Source organism: Cervus elaphus, chromosome 13 (genome assembly GCF_910594005.1).
Source record: "Cervus elaphus chromosome 13, mCerEla1.1, whole genome shotgun sequence".
Taxonomy (NCBI): domain Eukaryota; kingdom Metazoa; phylum Chordata; class Mammalia; order Artiodactyla; family Cervidae; genus Cervus; species Cervus elaphus.
In genome coordinates this window covers 10,170,332-10,196,083 of record NC_057827.1, presented here as the reverse complement: position 1 = coordinate 10,196,083, position 25,752 = coordinate 10,170,332, and the positions used below count along the sequence as shown (strand labels likewise).

Below are 25,752 nucleotides of genomic sequence, written 5' to 3'. Positions count from 1 at the left end.
AAGTTGTCTCAAACATACTTTTAAGGCCACTGTAATTTGTGATCTCAAGCAGTTAGTTGATCCTCTACTTGCACAAAGTCGATTCATCTGGCTTATTCACAAATGGGTCACGGATCCATTCCTTCCCAGCTCAGAGGTCTTTTGTGGTTGGGAAGTAATGCTGACTCTTTTGAAAGCTGACACAGGTGATCATGCACCAGCTGGGAGAAAGAAGACCCTGACTTAGTTTCTTTCAAAATCTCTGCTAATGTTTGAAATATGTCAAAAACCCCAATGTTTTTTCACTCATCGACCCATAATTCCAGTTTAGCTTTGAATGCAGCCACTTTTTCTGCCAACTTGAACACACTGGTCCTTTTCCCTATAGTGACCAATTGAGTTCACTGAGCAGGTTGACTATGTCACACAAGTAAGCAAGGTTTGCAACCCATTCTGTGTCACTGAAATGTGTTGCCAGTGGTGACTGTTTTTCTAAAATAAATCTCTGGAGCAGCTCTCGTAACTCAAAAACTCTGGCCAGTCATCTAACTTTAGAAAACTATCTGTGTATAAGAGAAGACATATAAGCTCTGTGTCCATCTCCTCACATGGCTATGTGAACAGATGTGAGTTAAGGGCATGTACTTTAATGTGATTAACAACTTTAATCACATCCTACAAAACATGTTAAGCTCAGGTGGCATTTTTTGGCTAGCCAGCATTTCTCTATGGATGACACTGTGTGAAGACTCACAGTCAGAGGCGACCTCTTTGACCTGATTAGTGAAGCCAAACAGTCGTCCAGTCACGGCAGCCACGCCATCCGGGCACATACTGACACAAAATGACCAATTCAGTTTCCCCGATATGTAGTCATTTAATGACAGGAATAGTTCTGCAGCTGTGGTGTTGGCTGGCAACAAAAGTGCACATAACATTTTGTTATGCACACCCTCCTGAAAATATTGCATGAAGACAAGCTTTGTTGCCTTGTTGTCAATGCTGGTAGACTTGTCAACATGGATTACATGCCATGGCGACTCGTTAATCCTCCCTAATAATTGTGCCTCAGGATCCTCTGCTGTTTCATCAGTTCATCTAGTTACGGTGTTAGTCAAAAGAGGAACATGTGCCACCTTTTGAAGTGAAAGTGAAACGTGAAGTCGCTCAGTTTGCAACCCCGTGGACTGTAACCTACCAGGCTCCTCTGTCCATGGGATTCTCCAGGCAAGAATACTGGAGTGGGTTGCCATTTCCTTCTCCAGGGGATCTTCCGGACCCAGGGATCGAACCCAGGTCTCCCGCATTGGAGGCAGACGCTTTAACCTCTGAGCCACCAGGGAAGACTTTTTGAACCGAAGCCTCTCCTAAAAGTTCAGGACAATGTCCTTAAACGGCGGGCAAGATCATCTCTTCACCAACAGGAAAGGGATTCTTAGCTTTAGCGATGTTGTCAGCCACTAAGAATGATGCTCTCAGTGCAGACACATTTGATGAAGTGGTGGCCTTCAATAATTGCTTCTGTTGTTTGTATTCATGTCTTTTTTCTTTTGGAAAACTCCAAAGACTTGTCTTTTAATACAGAGTGCTTGGTCTCCAAGTGGCAAAGCATTTTCCAGTCTCATGGCTTCGTTGGATAGCCAGTGTCTCCACATATGATACAAAGTGAGCTTGGAGAATATGAAGCACCTGATGCAATGAACCCATAATTTAAGTGGAACTCAGTGTTTCTTTTAAATGCAGCTTTCTTTTTGCTGACAGTCTTAGAGTTTTCTGCTGTCTCATCATTGAATCTTTCCCTCTTTTCAAATGAACTCTCCAGTGATGTTTGTTTTTCACTCACGTTGGCTAGGGTTAGCTTGTGGGCTTACCAAAACTGTGACTAAGACAAGTGTGTAGAGTAGGAAAGAGGGCATAGACAGAAGTGGTAAATAAATAACGGGCAGGCCATGCGCAGACTAAAATAAGTATCAGATTCTGACTAAAATCCTGCCACCAGATACAGCTGTACAGTTGAAGTATATCAGCTCACTTACCACTAGAAAGCCTAACACCAGATGTACTTTAATTGTCACTTGCCACTCACTGCTGGGTTTTGATGAGTCTGCAAGCAGTTGACTTATTATGGCTCTGTGCAGTCAAACCTCTCTGCTACTGATAATCTGTATTTGCAGCCCCTCCCCAGTTGGAGGCATCACCACCTCAGCTCCACCTCAGATTGTTAGGCATAAGACTCTCATAAGCAGTGTGCAACCTAGATCCTTTGCACGCTCAATTCACAGTAGGGTTTGCTCTGTGAGCATCTAAAGCCACAGGTGATCTAACAGGAGGTGGAGATGAGTGGCAATGCGAGAAATGAGGAGTGGCTGCAAATACAGATGGAAGACAGAGGAAGCTTCCCTGCTCGCCTCTTGCAATGCAGCCTGGTTCCTAACAGACCATGGACTGATGACAATAACGGCTCCTGGCCCAGGCGTTGGGGACCTCTGCTGTACATTACAGCTCCACATCTTATTTATTTTATAACTGACTGTTTGTAACTTCAGATCCCCTTCACTCATTTGCCCTCCACCTCCACCCACCCCTCCAATTTCTAACAAACACCAATCTGTTTTCTGCATCCATGAGCTTGGTGTTTTTGTTATTTTCTTTATCCATTCATCCATCAACACACACTTAGTTTCTATAAACTGCACAGCAAAGGAATCAAGCAGTAAAATGCAAAGATAACCCACAAAATGGGAGAAAATATTTGAAAGCCACATATCTGATGAGAGGTTGATATCCAGAACATATAACGAATTCACATAAATTCTGTAGCAAAGAATCCTCCCATGTCAAAAAACAAAAAGCTGATTAAAAAATGGGCAGAGGATCTGAACGGACATTTTTCCAAAGACATACAGATGGTCAACTGGTAATACTAAAAGATGCTCAACATCATTAGTCATCAGGGAAATGCAAGTCAAAACCACAATGAGATATTACCTCATACCTATTAGATCGGCTGTTTATCAAAAAGACAAGAAATAACAAGTCTCGGTGAGGATGTGGAGAAAATGGAACCTTTGTGCACTGCTGGTAGGAATATAAGTGAGTGCAGTCTCTACAGAAACCAGTATGGAGGGCCTCAAAAAAACTAAAACTAGAACTATTAAATGAAACAGCAGTTTCACTTCTGGCTATTTATCCAATGGAAATAAAAACACAAACTTGAAAAGATACATACTCCCCTATGTTCAATGCAACATTATTCACAATAGCCAAGATATGGAAGCAACCTGAGTGTCTATTAAACAGATGAATGGATAAAGAAAATGTGACTTATCTATAGATAGATATTATTGTTCAGTCATTAAAATAAAAAAAAGATGAAATCTTGTCACTTGTGACAACGTGTATGGACCTTGAGGGTAGTATGCTAAGTGAAATAAGTCAGATAAAGAGAAAATACCATATGATCTCTTTGACATGTGGAATCTAAAAAAATAAAATAAATAAATAAATAAAGTTCCCCGGTGGTGCTAGTGGTAAAGAATCCTGCCAATGCAGGAAATCAAGAAAAGTGGGTTGGATCCCTGAGCTGGCAATCCCCTGGAGTAGGAAATGGCAACCCACTCTAGTATTCTTGCCTGGAAAATTCCATAGACAGAGGGGCCACGCAGGCTACAGTCCATAGGGTTGCGAAGAGTTGAAAAAGACTGAGCACACACACATATAAAAACAACAACAAATTCATAGGTACAGAAAAGAGACTGGTGTTTGCCAGTAACAGGGGGTGGGGTGGTCAAAACAGGTGAAGGGGGTCAAAAATAGTCATGGGATGTAATGTACAGTACAGTGACTATAGTTAACAATACAGTATTGTACATCGTTCCCATCGCTTAAAAGTTCTCATCACACACACACAAAACCTATATGAGGATATGCATATTAACTAGACTTATTGTGATGATCATTTTACAGTATATACAAATATTGAATCATTATGTTGCTCACCTGAAACTAATATGGGCTTCCCTACTAGCTCAGCTGGTAAAGAATCTACCTGCAATGCAGGAGACCCAGTTTGATTCCTCGGTTGGGAAGATTCCCTGGAGAAGGGATAGGCTACCCACTCCAGTATTCTTGGGCTTCCCTGGTGGTTCAGATGCTAAAGACTCCACCTGCAATGCAGGAGACCTGGGTTCGATCCCTGGACTGGGAAGATCCCCTGGAGAAGGGCATGGCAACCCACTCCAATATTCTTGCCTGGAGAATCCCATGGACAGAGGAGCCTGGTGGGCTACAGTCCATGGGGTCAAAAAGAGTCGGACACAACTTCATGACTAAGCATAGCTCAGCTTCAAATATAATGACTTTCTCCAGCAAGCTTAGGTCCTCCTGATACCTAGCCTCAGTCTTCTAGAATCACTGTCGTCTTACAGAATATGTCACAACTGGACTTTAAATGATCCATGCAATGATTTCTAAGACTCCTGCTTTAAAGAGGAGTCTGGTTCAACACTTCTTCCCCAGCTCCTAGCAAAATGCCAGGTACACAGTAGGCATTAAATATTTATTGAATGTTTTGATGGCTGAATATTGTTTCAGTCAAGTTCTCAGAGATCTATTAACTTCATTCATTTGGCGTTCATTAGTAATATGTATGTCTGAAATAATCCTAAAATCGGGTACTAAGTTCATTTTAGTACTGTTTTGATCTCAAAAAAACTTTTAACTGCTGTGTAACTTTTAACTTAAAATACAATAAAACTTTCATGTCAAAAAATAAATGTTATCCATAGCAGTACTATCCATGGTAGGGCTTGAGTTGTGAGCTCATTCTATCTTGTGTTACCTAACAGTGTGCTCAATGTGTTGGAGCTGCACACGTTGAGTCACAGTAAAGGGCGAATTAAGACTACCCTGAAGGGGAAAACAGTCTGATCAGGCCTATAAGGAAGCTCGAGAGCCAGTAGTTAGCTTCCTTCCTTTCAGCACTTTTTTTGTTGGGACTGTAAGGTCAAAGTCTATAAAGAGGAATTTCTATATCCAGCCCCTTCCCCCTTTCCTGCCAGGTACCGCTGAACAAAGTTGTGGTGAAAGGCAGATGATAGGCTGTCTGGTGGCCGTATTAACATGTAGGTCTCAATTTCCCCGCAGTCACAGAAACGGTATCTGCTGTCATTCACAGCATAGCGTGCTCTCTCTGTATCATCAATACCGCTGAATTTAAGGGCTGAGACACAGTCTTCCGGGCAGTGATTCTTGACTTCAGTCACACAGTGAACTCACTGGAGCACTAGGAAAAAATGCCTGAGCCCTGGGTACCAAGTAAGTCAGAGTTGCTGCAGTGGGGCTTGAACATTTTTCCAATGATCAAGTACTCCTCTATATCGGGTAGAAACTCAATTAAGACTGAGTCAGGGTTTTATGGGGGCTTCCCTAGTACCTCAGCTGGTAAAGAATCTGCCTGCAATGCAGGAGACTGTGGTTTGATTCCTGGGTTGGGAAACCCCCTGGAGGAAGGCATGGCAACCCACTCCAGTGTTCTTGCCTGGAGAATCCCCATGGCCAGAGGAGCCTGGCCTAGTGGGCTTGAAGGGCTGCAAAGAGTCGAACACAACTGAGTGACTGAGCGACTAAGCACAGCAGGGTTTTATGAACTAAAACATCATAAACGCTGATCTGGAATTACTTCATTTATCTGTTGCAAAATTAGTGTTTCCATTTGTGTGAATTCGATATCACCTAATTGGATGCAAAGTACAGTATGTCTGGTGAAATCTAATCAAGTTTAATTTGCTAAAAATATTATGCAATTTAAACTGCTAAATCAATGAAAAGTTACAGTTTAAGAATAATCAAATTTGAGATCACCAACACAATAAATCAATTTAGAATTATTCAGTAGCACGTTCTATGAAGCATGGTATGCCATGTTCCCTGGTTGTGATAGAATTATCTCTCAGTAGTCTTGCAAACTGTTGCAACCTGAACAAAGGATTTCAAGTGAAAAATAAGTGACCAGAGAAAAGGAAAAGCTAGGAAAAGTTAGGACACAACTCATATACAAACTTCTGTTAAGAAGCTCGGAGACCTTCATGTCTTGGTTGAAGCAATATTTAGCAACAAACTGAACTGCATGGGGCTGATGATGCTGTGAGACTGAACACGTCCTCCACAACTTCACAGATTTATTCATTTATTTTATTCTTTTTGGAATTTGAAACTGCCTGATTCTGTAGTCAGTAAACTTTATAAAACTGAACTTTATATATAATTTACATTCATACTAGCAAAATACCACTGTCAACAGAGTTTTTTTTTTTCACTGGAGTCCCATTGCTAAGAAACCTGAAAATCATTGGCCCAGATAATTCGTAAAGCCTCTATGCAATTCCAGAACCCAAGAGTGCTAGCGGATGTCAGGTAGCAATCTGACTTTCCAAGATGGAGGCAGCAGTTATTTAGGCAAAATGTACAGATAGTCTAGAAACTCATAACACAAGTTGGTTTTTTTCTCTTTTTTTGGCCATGCCATATGGATCATGGGATTTTAGTTCTCTGACTAGAGAATGTGTAGTCCAAACCCCCGGACTGCCATGGCATCCCTCAGGGCACATGTATTGTTGAAAGTGTCTGAAGACAAAAAAGGAGCATGCAAAAATAAAGTTGGCAGTTGTATTGAAGTTTAGGTATTATAAGCTGTTGTCCAAACTTTCTGTGATGTTATTTGTTTTTATAATAAATCAGGAAGAAATCATAAGAGAATTGAAAGATCAGAAGTTGCTAATGTATCATACCACTTAATATGTCTGAATATAACTGGTTTCTAGAGAAATTATTTTTTTTTAATTGGAAATTATACACGCAAAAATATGTAGTAGCCTTCAAAGTAGTTTTTTTAGGAAGAGTAATCTCCAAGTAGAGTACCATTGTTCCACGCACCTGTTGAAATCCCTTTGGAAACTGCTTGCAGTCCTGCACATATTTCTTTGAATATACAGTTAGATACTATACTTCCTGGGTGGGTTTGGTTAAAAAAAACAGAAGTTTTAAAAAACTTATCCTGTATAATTTGCAGCCTGGCTCTTAGTAGTATAAAACTTCTACTTTTTTTCTAATTTAAGCAAATGTTTAGTAAGAATGTTCTAAGAATTTGTATTTTCTGAAAAGCCTGACACAGAACAAGAGAAAGAAGTCTTTAGGGCTACCACTGTGACTATTAATCACTGATCCACACTATTTCAGTGTCTTCTCTATCATGCATGATGATTCTCAATTTATAATATGTCTTTTCACTCTCCTCCCCCTGCCAAGTCTTTAAGGGTTTTTCCTAAAAGGAGTTTCTGCTTACAATTTCATCAGCAGAATTGCTGGCCAAAGGGCTATATTCTTTAAAGGAGAAATAGGCACATGTTCACACAGATAATAATTGTGTAGTCCTCCATTAAAAAATATTTTGCCTTGGGATTCTCTGGTGGTTCAGCAGTTAAGAGTCCAAGTTTCCACTGAAGGGGGCATAAGTTTGATTTCTGGTCTAGGAACTAAGATCCTACGTGGCGTATGGTGCAGCTAAAACAATAAATAAATAAAAAACTTTGCCCTTTTCTACATCCATGTCGTTGCAAAGAGTTGGACATGACTTAGCAACTGAACAACAACACACACACACTAATTCCTGACAAGTCAGTTTCTTTTGGAGGCCTTTCTCCCTCTCTGGAAAGTCCTTCTCAGATAGTTCTTCTCCTACAATCTTTTCTGGGTAGAAACTGGTCCTAGGACCCCTCAGGGGTACCAAAATCAGTAGATGCTTAAGTCCCTTGTTTGCATATAAATAACCCAGGCACATCCAACAGTGGTTAGATCAGAGAGAAAGCAAGGGAATTCCAGAAAAACACCTACTTCTACTTCACTGACTACTCAAAAGCTTTTGACTGTGGAAAATTCTTAAACAGATGGGAATACCAGACCATCTTACCTGTCTCCTTAGAAACTTGTATGCAGGTCAAGAAGCAACACTTAGAACTGGACAGGAAACAACAGACTGGTTCAAAACTGTGGAAAGGAGTATGTCAAGGCTGTATATTGTCATTCTGCTTATTTAACTTATATGCAGAGCACATCATTCAAAATGCTAGGATGGATGAAGCACAGGCTGCAATCAAGATTGCTAAGGGAAATATCAACAACCTTGGATATGCAGATGACACCACTCTAATGGCAGCAAGTGAACAGGAATTAAGGAGTCTCTTGGTGAGGGTGAAAGAGGAGAGTGAAAACCTGGTTTAAAACTCAACTCTGAAAAAACTAAGATCATGGCATGCAGTTCCATCACTTCATGGCAAATAGAAAGGGAAAAAGTGGAAGCAGTGACAGACTTTATTTTCTTGGGCTCCAAAATTACTGCAGATGGCGACTGCAGGCATGAATATAAAAGATGCTTGCTCCATGGAAGAAAAGCTATGATAAACCTAGACAAAGTATTAAAATGCTGAGACGTCACTTTGCCAACAAAGGTCTATCTAGTCAAAGCTATGATTTTTCCAGTGGTCATGTATGGATGTGAGAACTGGACCATAAAGGCTGAGCTTCAAAGAATTGATGCTTTTGAACTGTGGTGTTGGAGAAGACTCTTGAGAGTCCCTTGGACTGCAAGGAGACCAAACCAGTCAATCGTAAAGGAAATCAGTCCTGAATATTCATTGGAAGGATTGATGCTGAAGCTAAAGCTCCAATACTTTGGCTACTTGATGCAAAGAGCTGACTCACTGGAAAAGATCCTGATGCTGGGAAAGACTGAAGGCAAAAGAAGAGGGAGGCAGAGCACGAGATGCTTAGATAGCATCACTGACCCAATGGACATGTATTTGAGCAAACTCTCAGAGATAGTGAAGGACATAAAAGCCTGGGGTGCTGCAGTCCACCGGGTTGCAAAGAACTGGACACAACTTAGCGACTGAACAATAACAGTAACAACAATGCACATCCTCCCCTATACTTTAAATCATCTCTGGCTTACTTAGAATATCTTATACAATGTAAATGCTATGTAAATAGTTTCTAAGTTGGTGGCAAGTTGAAGTTTTGCTTTTTGGAACTTCCTGGACTTTTTTCTTGTTACAAATATTTTTGAATGGAGGTTGACTGAATCCACAGAAGCAGAACCCATGAATACAACAGATTGTAGTCTCTTTAATGTTTCACAGTCTCTCAATGTCTTCAATTAATATCTTTACGCTAACAACTCCAGAAAACACAATTAGGTTTAGCTCTCTTCTGGGGTCCACTCTCAAATATCTAAACGCCAGTGGACAGCTCCACTTGGAATTTCCACAGCACCTTAAGCACAAACTCAACTCACTCTATGGTCTCTCAAAGTTGCTATCTCAGTATATGGCACCTGTATCTCCTAGTCACCCAAGCAAGAAACCTGGCTATCCTCCCAGACCCTCCCTCACTTCACTTCTTTCCATCCTTCCTGCCACTGTGACTGTACACCACTCCTACCAGGGAGAACCACAACAGAGGCCTTGCCAAGTGATTATATCCTGGCCCATCCGACATGCACTTCCTTCTGAAAAACTTCTCCACTTTGATTCAGATAAAGTACAACTCCCTGAACATAGCTTGGCATGCCCTTCAAGATCTGACTCTTGGGGTCTTCTTATGTCTGTGCCCCACAAAGTTAGCTCCAGGTTTTCTCTGAGGGCCTCAGAAATTCTGCGCACTTTAAGGATGACTTTTCTTGGCCCATTCTCCCTAAAATCATACTCAGCCTTTCCCCTCCCACTCTCAACCTTCAAAGAGAAAACCTCCAGTCTTGGGGAGCCTATCACATATCCAAGTCAGGATTAAAGGGCCTGGCCAAGTGCTCCCTCAGCCTATACATGGTATTTCTCTCACTGAATTGTCTGTAATAATTTTCTAATTTGGTTTCCCCACACTTGACTATGAGCTTCCCTGGGTAGACCTGAGCCCAGTTTGCCTACCTAAGCCAATAAACAGCTTATGTAGAAGGCAGCACAATGAATATTCTTGATAAATGAATAATAATGTACAATAAAATACCAGGATAGCAATTCGAAATGTTTGCAGTGACCCCCATCTGCCACAAAACATCTTAATGTATTTTATTACATAAAAGTAGTTGATATGTTGAAATACATACTTTTTTTAAAAATTAGATAGGCTTTTCTTGAGGACACTCGTGGTAGCCAAACGTCTGCTGTACTGGCTGAGTAAGTTTAAAATAATGTCAATTGTTGCCTGAACTACCACAACAGTCTTTCACATCTGCAGTAACCTCACTCTCAGCTACAGTATTCTCCACTGAGCAGCCAGTGATCTTTTCAAAACATAAATAGATCTTCCCGACCACCTGCTACAAGGTCCTGCAAGATCTGCAGGCTGTCGCACACCGTCCACTCCCACAACCAACTTCATTATCAGTTTCCTTGCTTGACTAGCTGGCCTTCTTTCCTGCAGTTCCTAGCAACGGCACAGATTATTCCAGCGTCAGAGACTTTGCACTTTGATGTCTCTGCCTGCAAAATCCGCCCCCCTCCCCCAACTCAGATCTTGGCATGGCTGAGTCTTCCTCACTCAGATGGCGAGTCAAATATCACTTCCTCAGAGACCCTTCCTAGCTAAAAGAGCCATCACGTCCAAGCCAAGCTCGACCCCATCCTTATCTGATAAATAATTTCGTGTCTGTCAGTCTCTTTGCTAAAGCGAAAGCTCCTCGAGGGCAAAGGATTACATATATCTTGTTCGCTGTTGTCTCCCTGACGGCAAGGACACTGACCAGCTTAGGATAAATACCTGGTAAGTGAAAAACGCACTTAATAAACACGGCCATCTCCCACATTTTCCACTCTTTCCCCTTTCATTCGCCGGAATTCTCAAGGGCCGCTGTCTTCGCAGGAAAGCCCCTGAAGCGTCACCGCCAAGCCACAGTGTCGTCTTCCGCGCGAAGCGAGGCGCGCCCAGCTGGGAGCTAACGGAGCCTCAGGCCTTGGAGCGGAGCCTGCCTAGGAGCCGGCGCTCGCGTCCGAAAAGTACGGCGGGACGAGGGCGGCGGGACGAGGAGCGCCTCCCCTCGCTTCCTGGGGACTGACACCTCCTCAGTCTTAAGCCCCGGAACAGCCTCTCAACGTCCGCACAGCCGCTTCCCCAGTCGCCGAGCGTAGCGACCTTTCCCAGTTAATTGCTGGGGATCTGCCCCAAGCCACGCCACCTCCGCGTTGCCTTTCGAGCAAGCACCGCCCCTTCCGGGCCACCGTAGTTCACAGAAAGTACAACGCGCTGCCCCCTCCCGCATGCGCAGACGTCCTATTCGGCGTGTAGTGTCTCTTAGCAACCGCGTGGAGTCCCTCCGCCAGGGGCGGAGCGTTGGGAGCCACGACGTGGGGAGGGAGTAAATGTGGCCAATCAGAGGCGACTCCTAGCCTCGCTCGGCACGCCTCCTCTAACTGTCGCGAATACGCAGGCCGCTTTACGGCAGGCAAAGGGGTGGGGGCTGCTGGGGTAAGGAGGAGAGAAGGAAGCAACCAACCAACCAAGTCGCCCCCACCCCCCACCCCCCCACCCACCTCAGACCTGGTTTACGGCTCCAGGCTCCGGCTCCAGTGCGGCCGCTGATTGGCTGCTGCGAGCTTGGTCCCATCCCAGTGACCCCAAAGTGCTGGAGGGAGGGGGCGGGGGTGGCCCGGTGCAAAGTGCATCCCGAAAGCCCCCTGCCTGGCGCCCCGGCGGCCGGCACTCCGGGCTCCGTGAGAGCCCGGCCCTCGCCGCCCCGAGCCCTCCCGGGCCCCTCAGTGGCCGGGCGCCCCCGTCCAGGAGCGCGGCAGCCCCCTGCCCCGAGCGCTCGGACCGGGGCTGCCCCCCGCCCGCGCCGGGACTTCTTCCCTGCACCCCTGCCCCAGGCCGCCCGGCGGCCACCGCCGCCGCCTCCGCCCGGCCGGGCCGTCTGGATGCTGGCAGGCTGGGGCCGGGAGGCGCCGCGGAGGAGCAGGGACAGCCGGGTCCGGCCCTGCCCGGGCTGTTTCCTCAATGGAGAAGTTGGTGAGTGTGGAGGCGGCTGGAAGAAGGAAGGGAGGCAGCAGCTGAGGAGACAGGTAAAAGTCGGTTACCCCTCTGAGGGGAAGGGGCCGGCCCGGGACGGAGGGGAAGCCTGCCGCTTCCTGCCGGCCCGCCCCGCTTTCTGCCCCGGGGCCCCCTCCGTCCCGGCCCCGGGGCTCTGCCCCGCTCACGGGTCTCTGATTTCCAGGTGTGAGCTGGCTGGGGGGCGAGCCACGGCAGGAGAGGGTCTGCCCACCCGCCCGAGCAGCCGCGGAGCTCTGACCAGCTTCCACCGTCAAGGTAACGAGCCAGCCCTCCCCTCCCCCATTGTTTATTCCTGGCCCCTACCTCATTAATCGGTGCTTTCTTTTCTGGATAGTTACCTGGCAATGCACCCCTTTCCTGGCCTCTAGCTTTCCAGCAAAAACAAAAACGCTGCCCGTGCCCCAGTCTTTAACATTTTAATAACTTCTCTTTCCCAGGACCTTATTTTACCCCTTTCCCTCTGAACAGTGTGTTTCCATGTGTTGCATTTATCTTTTGGTACACTCCACCATTTACCCTGCTCAGAGACTTTGAGACCTTTTTGTAGCTCCCCTTGCCCCTCTTATTCTCATAGGAATTCCCCAATTCCTTGTTAATTGCTTGTTAATTCTGGATGACTCTGCTTTTTAATTAAACCACAATTTTCTGTTTTCTCCTCTTCTTTGCTATCATCTTTCCTCTACCACCATCAGAATATCTTTTGAGTTACCTCACAAGAGTTGGTGAAGGAAGGTTCAGTAATAGCTTGAAATTTGTGAGTTTCAGAAAATAATGTGACTTTTTTTCCTATAGTAAAAAGTGAATTTGTGTACCTTAATAATGTGAATGACGTGAAAGCAATACTCTCCTGAAGCACTTATGTATAATTAACTCTTTGGACCTTTGTGTGTTTCTGTGTGACAGATGTGTACGGGCTATGAAACTCTTATAAAAAGATCATATTTGCTAAATCTCAGATTTTCTAGTACTTATGAAACTTTACACAATATCTTGTTAATCATCTGACGCTCAGGAATTTAAAAGCAAAAGAATGTTTTGATATGTTTAGAATGTAGGGTTTTATTTTGGCACTTTTCATAAGATTTCTCATTTTGAAACCCTTATAGAGAATTTGTTAGATTGAAATTTAAGCATCTGTATTTTGTTGCCACCTTAGAAAATGCACTAAAGGTAAGTTTAGGACATTCATGTAAGTCCTAAAGAGGGGATATGAACAGGGAAATCATGTAAGAGTTAATTCAGAAATGAGCCAAGTGAATAACTTCTCTAACATCCAATAACAGGAGTATAAAGTCGCTTGTTAATCTCAGAGTTATTTTAATATCACAGGTTTTTTAGGGAATTTTACATGCAAAGAAGTGCTTAAAATAGCAAAAATTGTTAGGAAATCTTTGACTTGTTCTCTACTTCTGGACTTTCTGCCTTCTGGATAAAAAAATTAGTCTCTTACCTGATTCTTTTAATTGTCAAGGTGCAGCCAAGGGCTTTGAGGGTTTGCGTATTCTTGAGACCTGGAACTGGATACCAAAATGAGAATGTATGCTACTGAATGGGATTTAGAATCAGTATTGACTAATGACTATTCCATAGTGAACATTTAGGGCACCTTTTGTACCTGCATGTAGAGTGCATGTATGGTCAGCCATGTCCGGCTCATTGTGACCCGATTGCCTGCAGCCCACCAGGCTCCTCTGTCCGTGAAATTTTCCAAGCAAGAATGCTGGAGTGGATTGTCATTTCCTTCTTGAGGGGATCTTCTCCACCCAGGGATCGAGCCCACATCTCTTGTGTGTCCCGTATTGGCAAGCAGATTCTTCACCAACTGGGAACCTGGGAAGCCCCCTGTACGTGTAGGGTTCACTGCATTTCACTAAAAGCTAGGTAGAAGGCAATTTTCATTATTTAAATATGTGAATCCAGAGAAATGCCTAATGATTACTTTAGACCTTTTAAAAAATTGCTAAAATACTTGAAGCATGTTTTTAAGGTAAAGATGAATTATGTATATTTTCTATTCAGGCCTTCTCGGTTAAATGTTTTTCTGGTTTAGATTGAACTCTAGCATGTTTTCATTTCTGAGGGGTTTTATCACCTGTGCTGAGTCAAGTATATAAGGTAAAGAGAGAATACTACTTTTCCTCTCTGTTCATTCTAATTTCTTAACTATTTCATTGATCCTCTCAGCTTTTGGTGGTTCTTCTAAGATTATGGAGTATATATAAATTGTCAACATCTGTTCCTAATATTAGCATGATTGAGAGTATTTGGTCTAGATTATGCCAAACATTTAATGTGAATATTGTGTTACCAAAAAAGCCTATTGACTGGTTTATATTCTTCAGTCTGGTAGTTAACTTTGTGTTAATTCTATTGTCAGTCACATGGTTTTGAAAAGAAAAAAAATAAACAAGTTTTTTTGGTAACTAAGTAAGATTTATGAGCCCATAGGGAGAATCACTGATTTTTAATTGAAGTGATACATTTTGAGTATGCTGTGGCCAGCACTTATTGTCTTCATACCTAAAGCGATGCCATTCACAATTATGTTATGACACATACAAATACTGCTTTATTTCGTTCACACTTAACTTTGATAACACAGAAGTACATATGATTGCTAAAAAGTCTGTAAAATCAGGTCGTTTGTGTAAGCATATCTAATACCTGACTTTCAACTTTTTCACTTCATCGTCAACAGAAAGTATGCCCTACATAGAAGACTTATCTCCTTTCTCATAAACTTAGGTACTGACATGAGGCTGCTAAGATGGTAAGGCCAGACATAGGTTAAAAAGATAAGGTTGACAAGATTTCATCATTTATGATACTTGTGATTTATACTTGGAATTGAGTCGAAGTAAGTGAACTACAAAATTTCCTCTGTTGCCTTGTCCACATTTTGTTGGTCTGTCTGTTAGAACTTAGGAAGCTTATAGAAAAGTTGTGCATGATAATAAATGCTTGCTATATGGAGGCCCAGTAATTTGGAGGAAATATGAATACCCTCACTTGTTTTGGAACAGAAACACTGTGGTGCTCAGCTGAGTGATATAAAATACACTTCTACTTCATTTTGGGTTCCAGGCTTTTGGTTATATGAGTCGACTTCATCAACATCCATCTCAGCCATGTTACATGCTTTGGGCATTGTAGTGTTTCTGCATCCATCTTCCCTCTTGGGACTTGTGAGCTATTCATGGTTTTTGGTATTTTTTTTTTCCCCCTTAGAGCCAGTATCCTTGGAGTTACTGATTTTATTTCCTTACAGCCTGTATCTCTGTTTATTCTGCAAAGAAATGCTTATTTCTTTTTTTGAGTAGCAAGCTGTTACCTTGTTTCCAGTTCGTGTGAAATCTGAAAGCACAGTTCTAATTTGTGTCCCTTAATCAAAAAATGTGTGGACTTTCAGTGAAAGTAATATGCAAAAGCTATTAATGACTAATCATTTATGCCAAAGGAAATTGGGGACATGTGGGCAAATTTGGTGCAAGTTATGTAATTTAGACAGATCTTAAGTATATTTTGCTTTATAGCTATTTTATTCTTTATTCCATGAATATAGATTTCTTTTAATTAAATGAAGCAAAAAGCTTTGGTTTTAACTTAATGAGGTTCACTTGACATCTGTATGGAGATTAGATGGCATTTAATTCCTAAATTTGTAGTTTCTAATATGGTCAACATTGTGAAAGCTCGGAGGCCTAGATTGTTTTCTTTTTTAAGAAAAGTGTAAAGTAGAAAAGATGAATTTGTAAAATTTAAACACTATTAACGTTGGGCAGTAAAATCTTTTATAAAAGTGATATACATTGGGAAGCAGTTCATTTTGATATATAATTCTGAAGTCTTGTTAGTATGTTTTTTTTTTTTTCCCTTTTCTGACTGAAACCTAGAATGGAGTTGCTAAAGATTGCACCCTCAGAGTTTTAGTCATTCTGAGTCAACTTACATTGTACATATGTTTACTTAAAAAATTGCCTCCTTCACCATATTCTTTTATAGGTGACTCCATGAGCTATCAGATTTTCAGACTTGCACTTTTTGAGGGGAAATAGATTTTTTCCATCTTATCTCTGGACTTCCTCTGTAGTTTTTAATAGGTAACTTTACCACTGAATATTACGTTTACTTTCTGAGTTCAGTAGCCTTTTTCCCTTTACTTACACATACATGGATGGTTATACTCTATTAAATGCAAACTTTCTTAAAATTACACCGTGATGAAATTAAGTTGTTTGATGCTTTAGACTATTAGGATACTTTGGTAATAAGTCTTTGGCCTTCATACTTTAAGCAGACAGGAGTCGTGTGTGCGTGGTATGTGTGTCTATGTTTTTTTTCCCATAAAGACTGAAGCACAAAGTGCTTTTTTTGCTTTAAACCTGTGTTTTTTTTGTTTATAGACCTTGTTATTGTCAGAATAAAGAAAAATGATCTTAACCATTCTACGAATATTTGATTCGTTTGAAGTATGCGAAAAACTCTATTATAAAGTTCTCTCCAGGGATAATACCAGTGGCCAAAGACTCATAGTATGCCAGGTACTATAAGGTACTCAGTACACTTTTGTTTGTCTGATTGGAATAGATGATGTGGGATTATCATGAGTTACTGTTGTTTGTGCATCTTGCTTATAGAGAGGAATAATTGAGTCACTTTGACTTTTAGCACAAAACCTTTCTTGATATTAGTAATAAATTAATGCCATTTAATATTCTCTTCAACTCCCTCCTCACTTGCCACCCCCCACTGTTTCCGCTGCCTTCATGGAAGTGGTGATGGGTGTATGGAAGGCAACAATAGCAAAAACAGGGACTCTTAAAGGCTCAAGACTGTAAAAAGTCATCTTCACTTTTCTTAGGAGGACAGGGGTTACCGAGGAAATACTTATAAGTAAGGCATCCGGTGGTGTTCATTCTTGAAATGGAGGTGTGGATCACATGGAGAATAATGACATGTTCTGTGTGGAAATGCTGCAGGCTCATCACTGACGACATTAGTTTGCATTTTTTATTTTAGTACAGTTTTAGATTTGCAGAAAAATATTGAAGGTGATACAGAATTCCCATGTATTACACACTCATCTTCCCCTAATTAACATCTTACATTAATAGACACATTTTCACCATTATTGAACCAGTATTGAGTAGTTTTGTTAACTAAAATCCATACTCTGTTCAGATTTCTTTAGCTTTTACCTAATAACTGTTCTCTGTTCTAGGATCCCATCCAGGATATCACATTCCATTTAGCTGTCCTGTCTCTTTAGGCTCCTCTTGACTGTGACAGTTTCTCAGATTCCTTTGTTTCCTTGTTTTTGATGGTCTTGACATTTTGAAGAGTTTCAGATATTTTGTAGAAAGCCCCTCAATTGGAATTAGTCTGTTATTTACCTCACGATTAGACTGGGGCTGTGGGTTTTGGGGAGAAGGAGCACAGAGGTAAATCGCCATTCTCATCATATCATACTAACAACATGGTGTGGAGCTCTTGATGCTGGCCATAATTACCTAGCTGAGGCACTGTTTTTCAGGTTTCCCACTGAAAAGTTTCTCCCCCCGCTTCATCCTCTTTGAAAGGAAGTCACAGTTAAGGAGAAAGGGGAGTTGTGTTCCACCTCCTTAAGGGTAAAGGGAGGGGGTCAGTCTACACGCATTATTTGGAATTTTGCACAAGAGATTTATTTCTTTGCTCCCTTTTTAATTCAATCAGTTGCTCATTATCAATACAGACTTACTGTTACTTGTGTGTAGTTTGGGTTAGTATCTAATAGTACTTTGATTCTTGTTCGGTTTGTTCCACCTTGGCTATTGAGAGCTCTTCTAGTTAGCTCCTGTATCCCCTTGACATATCACACCCCCCGCCTCCATCTTTGCATTTTTCTTGGAGTACTTCCTTCTCTTTTGGCACTGTAAGATTCTCTAGGCTCATCTTCTATATTTCCTGCCCAGTTCCAGCGTCAACCATTTCTGTAAGGCTTGTTGTTGTTCTGTTGCTAAGTTGTGTCTGTTTGTGACCCCAAGGACTGCAGCACGCCAGGCTCCTCTGTCCTCCACCGTCTCCCAGAGTATTCATGTCCATTGAGTCAGTGATGCTGTCTAACCATCTCATCCTCTGCCTTGCTCTTCTTTTACCTTCCATCTTTCCCAGCATCAGGGTCTTTTGCAGTAAGTCGGCTCTTTGCATCAGGTGGCCAAAGTATTGGAGCTTCGGCATCAGACCTTCCAATGAATATTCAGGACTGATTTCCTTTAAGATTGACTGATTTGATCTCCTTGCAGTCCAAGGGACTCTCAAGAGTCTTCTCCAACACCACAGTTCGAAAGCATCAATTCTTCGGTGCTCAGCCTTCTTTATGGTGCAACTCTCACGTCCATACATGTTGTTGTTGTTCACTCTCTGTCGTGTCCGACCCTGCGATCCCCTGGACTGCAACACGCCAGGCTTCCCTGTCCTTTACTATCTCCTCGGCTTTGTAGTTTTTATAGCTTGCCGTGTAGGAGTGCTGATCATGCCTAGTTTGTTTATTTAAAAGTGTTAGGCAGTTTTAAGCTAAATATTATTTATTTCCAAGTGCATGTTTGCAGAGTCTTTGGTTTCCTTGAAGAAATTTGACAAGGAAGAATAGGTTGTGAAAAGAGGTAAGGGTCAAAGTAGTCTGCACTGATTTGGGTTGGTTGAAAATTCTGGTCTGCTGCCTGTGACTGCCTGTGACTGCCTGTGACTGCCACTTTTCCCCATAGCTCATCCAGGTGCTGGGCAGTGTGACCTTTCCTTGTTTAAGTGACAGAGGGCTTGGCACACCCACCCCACTAGAATGGGATGGCAGTTCTCCCAGTGAGAAATTCCTGGAGGGTTTCTGGTGTAATGTGTGGAAGTCACTTTGCATGTGTTCTTAACCCTAGTGGAATTCATAGATCTAGGATTTAATGGACGTGAAGAAAGATCCCTTTTCTTTTAGTTGTAGAGAATTTTTTCAGAATTCATATGGGAGAAGCCAGCAAGACTATTGTTAATCTTTGCCTAGTTTGGTGTATGCATAATGGCATAATAGTTTCAGAATTATTAACATGATGTCTTTTGCATATACGAAAAACAAGCATTTAAAGACAACCTCCAAAAAAAAAAAAAAGACAACCTCCTTTTAGTGTCATAGATCCCATTTTGGCCCTGGCTACCTACTGTATTGTAGGCACATGTATTTTCATTGTTTAGAAAGAGCAAGAAATTAATGATGTCACTTAAAAAGTAATTCAGTTCTGAAAATATATTCTGAATAGACCCCCCAAAAAATTTGTGTTTGCTTCCAAATTCCAAGTACGTGATTTATTATTTTCTTTATTTAAAAAAAAAAACAACTGCCTTTTCAGAAAAAAAAATAAAAAATTTCCCCCAATAAATCATATCCTATACCATGTTGGAGATTAATGTAGATGTTGAGATAATTTCTTCTAAGAATTGATTTGAGTTCTTTCTTTGCTCTGTAAGTTGTTGTAATGTGCTGAAATGTTAGCTCATCAAAAGGTAGACTATTTAGGCAGCTATGGTTCTTTATTATTTTTAGAAAATTTTCCATGATTGTTATTTCATTTGTTTTCAGGTTAAGAAAGAGTTTATTAACACCATAATCTGGAGACACTCTAAGCCCCCACTCACAATGCTGTATGTGCACAATGATTATTAGGCAATCCACATATCAGGAAAAGGGGCATTCTTTCATAAGGTAAGTGACTGAGTGACATAGGTTGTCTGTGCTGTTCTAGGGGAAAATCCATTTCATTTTTATTTCTCATTCAGATTACCTAATGTATACTAAACACAACACTTGCTTAAAGAAAATCTGGGTTTGTTTTGATATTGTTTAAATCTTTTTCCCTGTATAGAATGCCTTGTTTAAGTGCCAAGGTAATCATCCCAGTTTAAAAAAAAAAAAAAAAAATCTGTTAAAGGTGATTGTTTTGAGTATACAGTAGTAGTTTCTGTGAATTTCTTCGAATGGTTTTTACCTTCCCTTATAATGCTAAAAATAAGCAAAAACCTAGCCCAGAAGGATTCTTGGTTTTAAAATTTCTAAGGCAAGAGACTTAATTTTAATGTCAGTTAAAAAAGTAATTAAGTGGAAAGATAAGGGGAAATCAAAACAAATTGTCAGGAAATTTCTCATTTTCGAGTTTTTGTTGAGGAAACAGTTCTTTGTAGCAGTGGTCTGATATTTTTTAAATTACTTTACTTTGTAATGATACTTAGGAGTTTGTATCAATAATAACCAATTTCTGTGTATAAACAAGGTAGGATATTTGATTACACCGCTGAGCTAAGTTATGACCTAAGTTACCTTAAGCTGACCTTTGTACCATCTATAGGGATAAGTGTTCCAAGGTAAATTATTATTGGTAACAAGATTGTCCCAAGATGTCTAACCTACATATGAGACCAGAATGTCTTTAAGGGACTTTCACATAATTTTTTTTTTTTTAGAAGTGGAAGCTACTCATTAGGAGGTGAGTCTAATCTAGTCCTTAAAGTTAGCCCAGGTGGAATGGCTTCTTAAAATTATGTTAGTTTTAAGTTTCTGTGTGTATTTAAAAACTTAAAAATACACTAAAAAAAGTTTTTGTATACACATATAAGATGTAACTTTTCATCAGTTCAATTTGAACTTTTCCTATTTGCATGAAGGAAATCTCATTTTATACTGAGTTTGAGTACACACCTCTTTTGACCTATTAGAAAGTGTAGAAATTCAATATACTACTTTTACTTTTTTATGTGGTTAATCAACAGATTGTTTAGACTTCTTTTCTTTTAAAATATTTTTTATGATGTTGCTACTTTGCATATTTGTAGAATAAAACTTCTGGAAAATGCAAATTAGAAAAGTGCCAGAGAAATGTGGCAGAAAAGGAGGAGTAGTAAATCGTGTTTCCTAAAGTGGAAAGGATAGATAGAGAAACAGAAATGAAAGGAATGTAAATATAATCTGCACATTTTTTTTCTCTAATGTGCTTAACCCCACCTACTTCCCCTTCCCATCCCCCCCAGATTTCCACTCTTTGGGGCTAAAAATAAAATATTATTGAAATATTTTGGGAGACCAGCCTAAAGGTCTTTGCCTTTTTTTAAATGTTAAACTGCTTCTCATAGTTGGAGGTCTTTTGTCTTCCTAGTCTATGAATTGTCCATTTGATACTCAGTATTTCACTGATTGATGTGTGATAGATTTCTTGAATAGTTTATAACTTAAATTTTCCATGTGCTTTAGATAAATGTGAAATCCTAAAACAAGTGCTCATTTGCTTCCTCTGTTGTATCCATCTTCAGCTGCCCAGCATCACCTTCCCTTTTATGTTGTATTCATTGATATTTGCTTTGAATTTACAAAAGGCTGTAAGAGAAAATTTCCTGTTTCAGCATTTTAGAACTTTATGCCTTGCTTTCTTTTTGAAATCTTTAATAATCTTAGAACTGAAAGTTCTGGTCAAAACAGATACATGTTAATTTATTATAGTATCAATTGTCATCACTAAGGCTTACATGAGTTAGCAATGGAAAATTCTGGGATATTTAATGAACACACTGTCAGGTGTCAAGTATTCTAAATTTTGTGTATTGTGCCTACCCTTCAAGGCTGATCCCTGTGACCTAATGAATCCTTTGTAAAAAAGTGGACTCAGCTAGGATGTTACACCACCATTGTCGAAGGAACCCTGAACTCCAGGAAGAGTTGCAGATTCAAGCTGCAGTGGCTGCCGGGGATGTTCACACAGTGCGGAAGATGTTAGAGCAAGGCTACTCTCCAAATGGCCGGGATGCTAATGGCTGGACCTTGCTTCATTTCTCTGCAGCAAGAGGAAAGGAAAGATGTGTTCGAGTATTTCTAGAGCATGGAGGTGAGTTTACTAGGAGCAAACCTTGTTTCCCCAAGGAGAAACAAATGAAATTCTATTTAGTTTAAAGTAATGTGTGCATGTATATATAATTTCTAATGCTTCTTTTTTCTGATACTCGACTTCTCTCCTTTGTAAAGATGTTATAATTATGCTGAGTTTTGTTTAAAACCAGATTGTCTGAAAAATTGCTTTGTTGAATGTGCCTTTTTTCCCCTTGTAACTCTAGTTTCTATATAGCCAGATTTCCCCAGCTTATTTCAACTAAAAGCAACCCTTCTTCAGGTTGTCCCCTTGCTTTGTTTCAGAAGCAGAAGTGGCTGTGGTCCCAACAACTAAGAATTGCTCAAGTTCCCCCTGTTGAGAATTGCTCAAGCAGACAGAGATACCATAGGTCCCTAAAAATACCATGGCCTTCATGATACCCTATCTTTTGAATTTATCTCTTCTAAAAGCATTTTTAGATGCTTTTATTACTGTTTTTAGCTCTTGCCTTTTCTAGAATTGCACAGAGTTTCTAGGTATCCTTCAAGATTATCTGAGGTCTAATTTTATATATAGTTGGAAGCTACATTTGCCATTTTATGTTTTTGCTTTGAAAAACTGTCCATTCCCATAATTAATAGTAACTAATAATTGTCTTAAACTTACTTTTTTCCCAATTAGATTTCCACTTAATTTATTTTCCTAAAGTGTACAAGGTGAACACTTGTACAAGTGTACAGGGTGAACAAGTGTATTTTTTTGTACTCATATTATTTTGTAAATTATGATGTAAAGCAGCTTAGTTGGAACTCAGGATTCATTATGTACTACTCTGGGGCCTGGATTGCTTATTAACAATCATTTAGTTCCATTTCTATGGTGTACTTTGACTAGTCAAACTGGGAAACTATTTTGAAGTACGGAAAATGCACAGCTGTCATGAGGATTTTGTGAAGATAGGAATATGAAGGCTGTGATCGTGGACTAACTGCAAGCCACTGCTAAACTGAGACTAGAAATCATCACATGTCTGAGTGGCCCTGAAATAAGAATTATATCCCCGAAATATCTGGCCGTTGACAGGACCCTGCCGTTCCCCGGCCTGGGCCTCCTTTGTGGCTGTCCTCCGCTCCTCCTTGTGGCCCTTGCTTATGCCTCATTTAACCTTGAAACTTGAAAACCTCAGTGTGGAAGGCCATGAAGGAGTACTGTATGAGGAATGCCAGAAGAAAGATCTGGAAAAACTAAGAAGTGGGTATAGAATCAGAATAGTTAAAATTCTGATACTGCTTAGTAAAATGAAGGAACCGAATTCAGATTTTTAAATTCTACCTAGTTGTGTTACTTTCTGCATCTGCTAGCCTTGCTTTTAAAAAACTAATTAAAAAAGAAAGATCAATTACTCATCTTTCACCACAACCAACTTTGAAACATTTCCATTACCCCGAAAAGAAGTCTTGTCCCCAAAAAGAAGTCTTGTACCTATCCCATAGTAATACATACAGGTTTATGTGTGTGTGTTTAGTCACTCAGTTACATCCAACTTGTTATGACCCCATGGACTATAGACTGCCAGGCTCCTCAGTCCATGGAATTCTTCAGGCAAGAATACTGGAGTGGGTTGCCATTTCCTCCTCCAGGGATCTTCCTGGCCCAGGGATCAAACCCACATCTCTTACTTCTCCTGCATTGGAGGCAGATTCTTTATCACTGTGCCACCTGGGAAGCACATGTAGGTTTAGTCTGTTTTTTTCAGCTGCTGCTAAGTTGCTTCAGTCGTGTCCGACTCTGTGCTACCCCATAGACGGCAGCCCACCAGGCTCCCCTGTCTCTGGGTTTCTCCAGGCAAGAACACTGGAGTGGGTTGCCATTTCTTTCTCCATTTCAACTGCTAGGTAGTGTTTATTACTATGGATATACTATCATTTGTTTAAGTCATCCTTTTTTATTTTTTGAGAGAGGCTGAAAGTTTCTCAATAGGACATTTTATTTGTTGGGAAGGTAACACGTGATCCATATACATGATTAACATCTAAAGGAAAGGTGTAATGAACAGACTGTTGAGAGGGAAGCGTCTGCCTTTCAGCGCGGATCTCTTCCTCTCCTTCCCAGAAGCACTCTTACTGAATTCTTTTGTGTCCCTGAAGAGAGAGTCTGTGCATCTATGTGTGCATATTTTTCTACCCGCCACCTCCTCGCCTGCTTCCCTTTTGTTAATTGTTGGTTCTGCATCTTGATTTTTTCATAAAACAGTTCACTAAGTGATAGTTCCCTTGTCACTGATTCCATTGTATGGATGTAATTTCTTTAAACTTACTCCCTTTTGTTGGACATTCTAATTTTTCATTTTCTTCTTCTAGGAACACTATTACAGAGAATGTCCTTGACTAATCTTTTTACATGTGTGAGTTTATCTCTTGGATAATTCCTAGAAGTACAATCAAAGGATCATTTTTTTTTTTTTTAATGGATATTGACAAATTGTCCTCCAAAGAAGGTTGCTAATGGCTCTGTCCCTAGCAGGTATGAGAGGGCCTAGACCCCTGCCTTTGCCCGGAGTATATCGCCAAGTGGTTTGCTCTTCTGTGTGATTTGCTTGCTTCTTCCCCTGCTCCCTGCAAAAGCAACATGAGGAACAAAGCCTTGTGGGACTGGGCTGCTTGTGTGTCTTTCTCTGATTGCTTGTAGGAGTTGTTTGTATACTCTCTGCTGTTAGTTACATGTTGCAACAGTCTTCTCCCAGTTGGTAGCTTTTTTTTCACTTTCTTGTTTTGCTTGTTTTTATTGGGCAGAAGTTTACATTTTAAGTAAATTGTGTTTTCTTTTGGCTTATGAGTTGTGCTTTCTGTGTCTTGTACATCATACCACAGGGTCATTATTTGCCTATATTTTTTTCTAAAAAGTTTCATGATGTTTAGGACCTTCATTCATCCAGAGTTGGTTTTGGTGTATCACGCAGTTACAATTTCATAGATTAAGGAAGCCTACATCATCCCTTCTTTCTCATGCCAACATTTATGGTTCCATTAATTCTATTGTCAGGATGTCCCTAGGTGAGTATAGTATTGTTGTAAATTATTGTTCTCTAAGAAGCTTTAATATCTGGAAGAGCAGATCTCCGCTCCCTGTTCTTTAGGATTGTCTTGGCTAATGCTTGTTGTTGGTATCTCAGCTGCTACATTGTATTTGACTCTTTGCTGCCCCATGGACTACAGCCTGCCAGGCTCCTCTGTCCATGGGATTTCCCAGGCAAGAATATGGGAGTGGGTTTTCATTTCCTTCTGCAGGGGATCTTCCCAACCCAGGGATTGAACCCGCATTTCCTGCATTGGCAGGCAGATTCTTTACCACTGAGCCACCTGGGAAGCCCTGGCTAATCTTATTACTTTGCATTTCCATATAAAATTTTAAAACAACAGAATTACATATTTTGCAGAAATCCCTCACTTATTCTTGTATGGCACGTTTTACTTCCTTCTTTTTCACGTTTCCTTAGTAGAATAAGAACTTCATGGAGTAGTTTTTAATAGCTCATTATGTGTCAATTTGGGAACATAAATAGGAGTGGAGCCCTTCTGCTCTCCGCTCGCCTTGGCCCTGTGTGCTGTTAGACACGCTCTGTATTTCGTCTTGGCCTGGCTTCTGATCTCCAGACCAGGGCTGCCTGTTCAGCGTCTCCTCACTCGTGGCTCATAGCACAACATGAGCTGCTGCTTGACCGTGTTCTTTTGTAGTAAATGGCACCAAAGCTATGCCAGAAACCTAGAAACTATCCTTCTAAATAGTTGTCAGATCATTTCACTTCCTT

The 25,752-nt window shown here is 40.9% G+C and overlaps 2 protein-coding genes across 8 annotated transcripts in view; one reads left to right on the top strand and one right to left on the bottom strand.

The window, feature by feature from the left end:
- The window catches only part of LINS1 (lines homolog 1), a 29,316-nt gene extending 18,072 nt beyond the window's left edge, over positions 1-11,244 (bottom strand). Inside the window, exons 1-2 of one of the 4 annotated variants that reach the window (XM_043921338.1) lie at positions 10,789-11,244; positions 7,946-8,022 (exon numbers count right to left, since the gene is read on the bottom strand). The gene's annotated coding sequence lies outside the window, so the exon portion shown is untranslated. Of the gene's footprint in view, positions 1-18; positions 201-7,945; positions 8,023-10,788 lie in introns of all 4 variants that reach the window. The other 3 variants (XM_043921335.1, XM_043921333.1, XM_043921336.1) reach the window with 3 other exon arrangements.
- Positions 11,245-11,560: 316 nt separating this feature from the next.
- Positions 11,561-25,752, top strand: part of ASB7 (ankyrin repeat and SOCS box containing 7) — a 51,532-nt gene continuing 37,340 nt past the window's right edge. Inside the window, exons 1-5 of one of the 4 annotated variants that reach the window (XM_043921340.1) lie at positions 11,563-12,083; positions 12,236-12,327; positions 16,476-16,613; positions 19,673-19,795; positions 21,700-21,962. In XM_043921340.1, coding sequence (XP_043777275.1) covers positions 21,752-21,962 — 211 coding nt within the window. In that variant the 5' untranslated portion in view covers positions 11,563-12,083; positions 12,236-12,327; positions 16,476-16,613; positions 19,673-19,795; positions 21,700-21,751. Of the gene's footprint in view, positions 12,084-12,235; positions 12,328-16,475; positions 16,624-19,672; positions 19,796-21,699; positions 21,963-25,752 lie in introns of all 4 variants that reach the window. The other 3 variants (XM_043921341.1, XM_043921342.1, XM_043921339.1) reach the window with 3 other exon arrangements.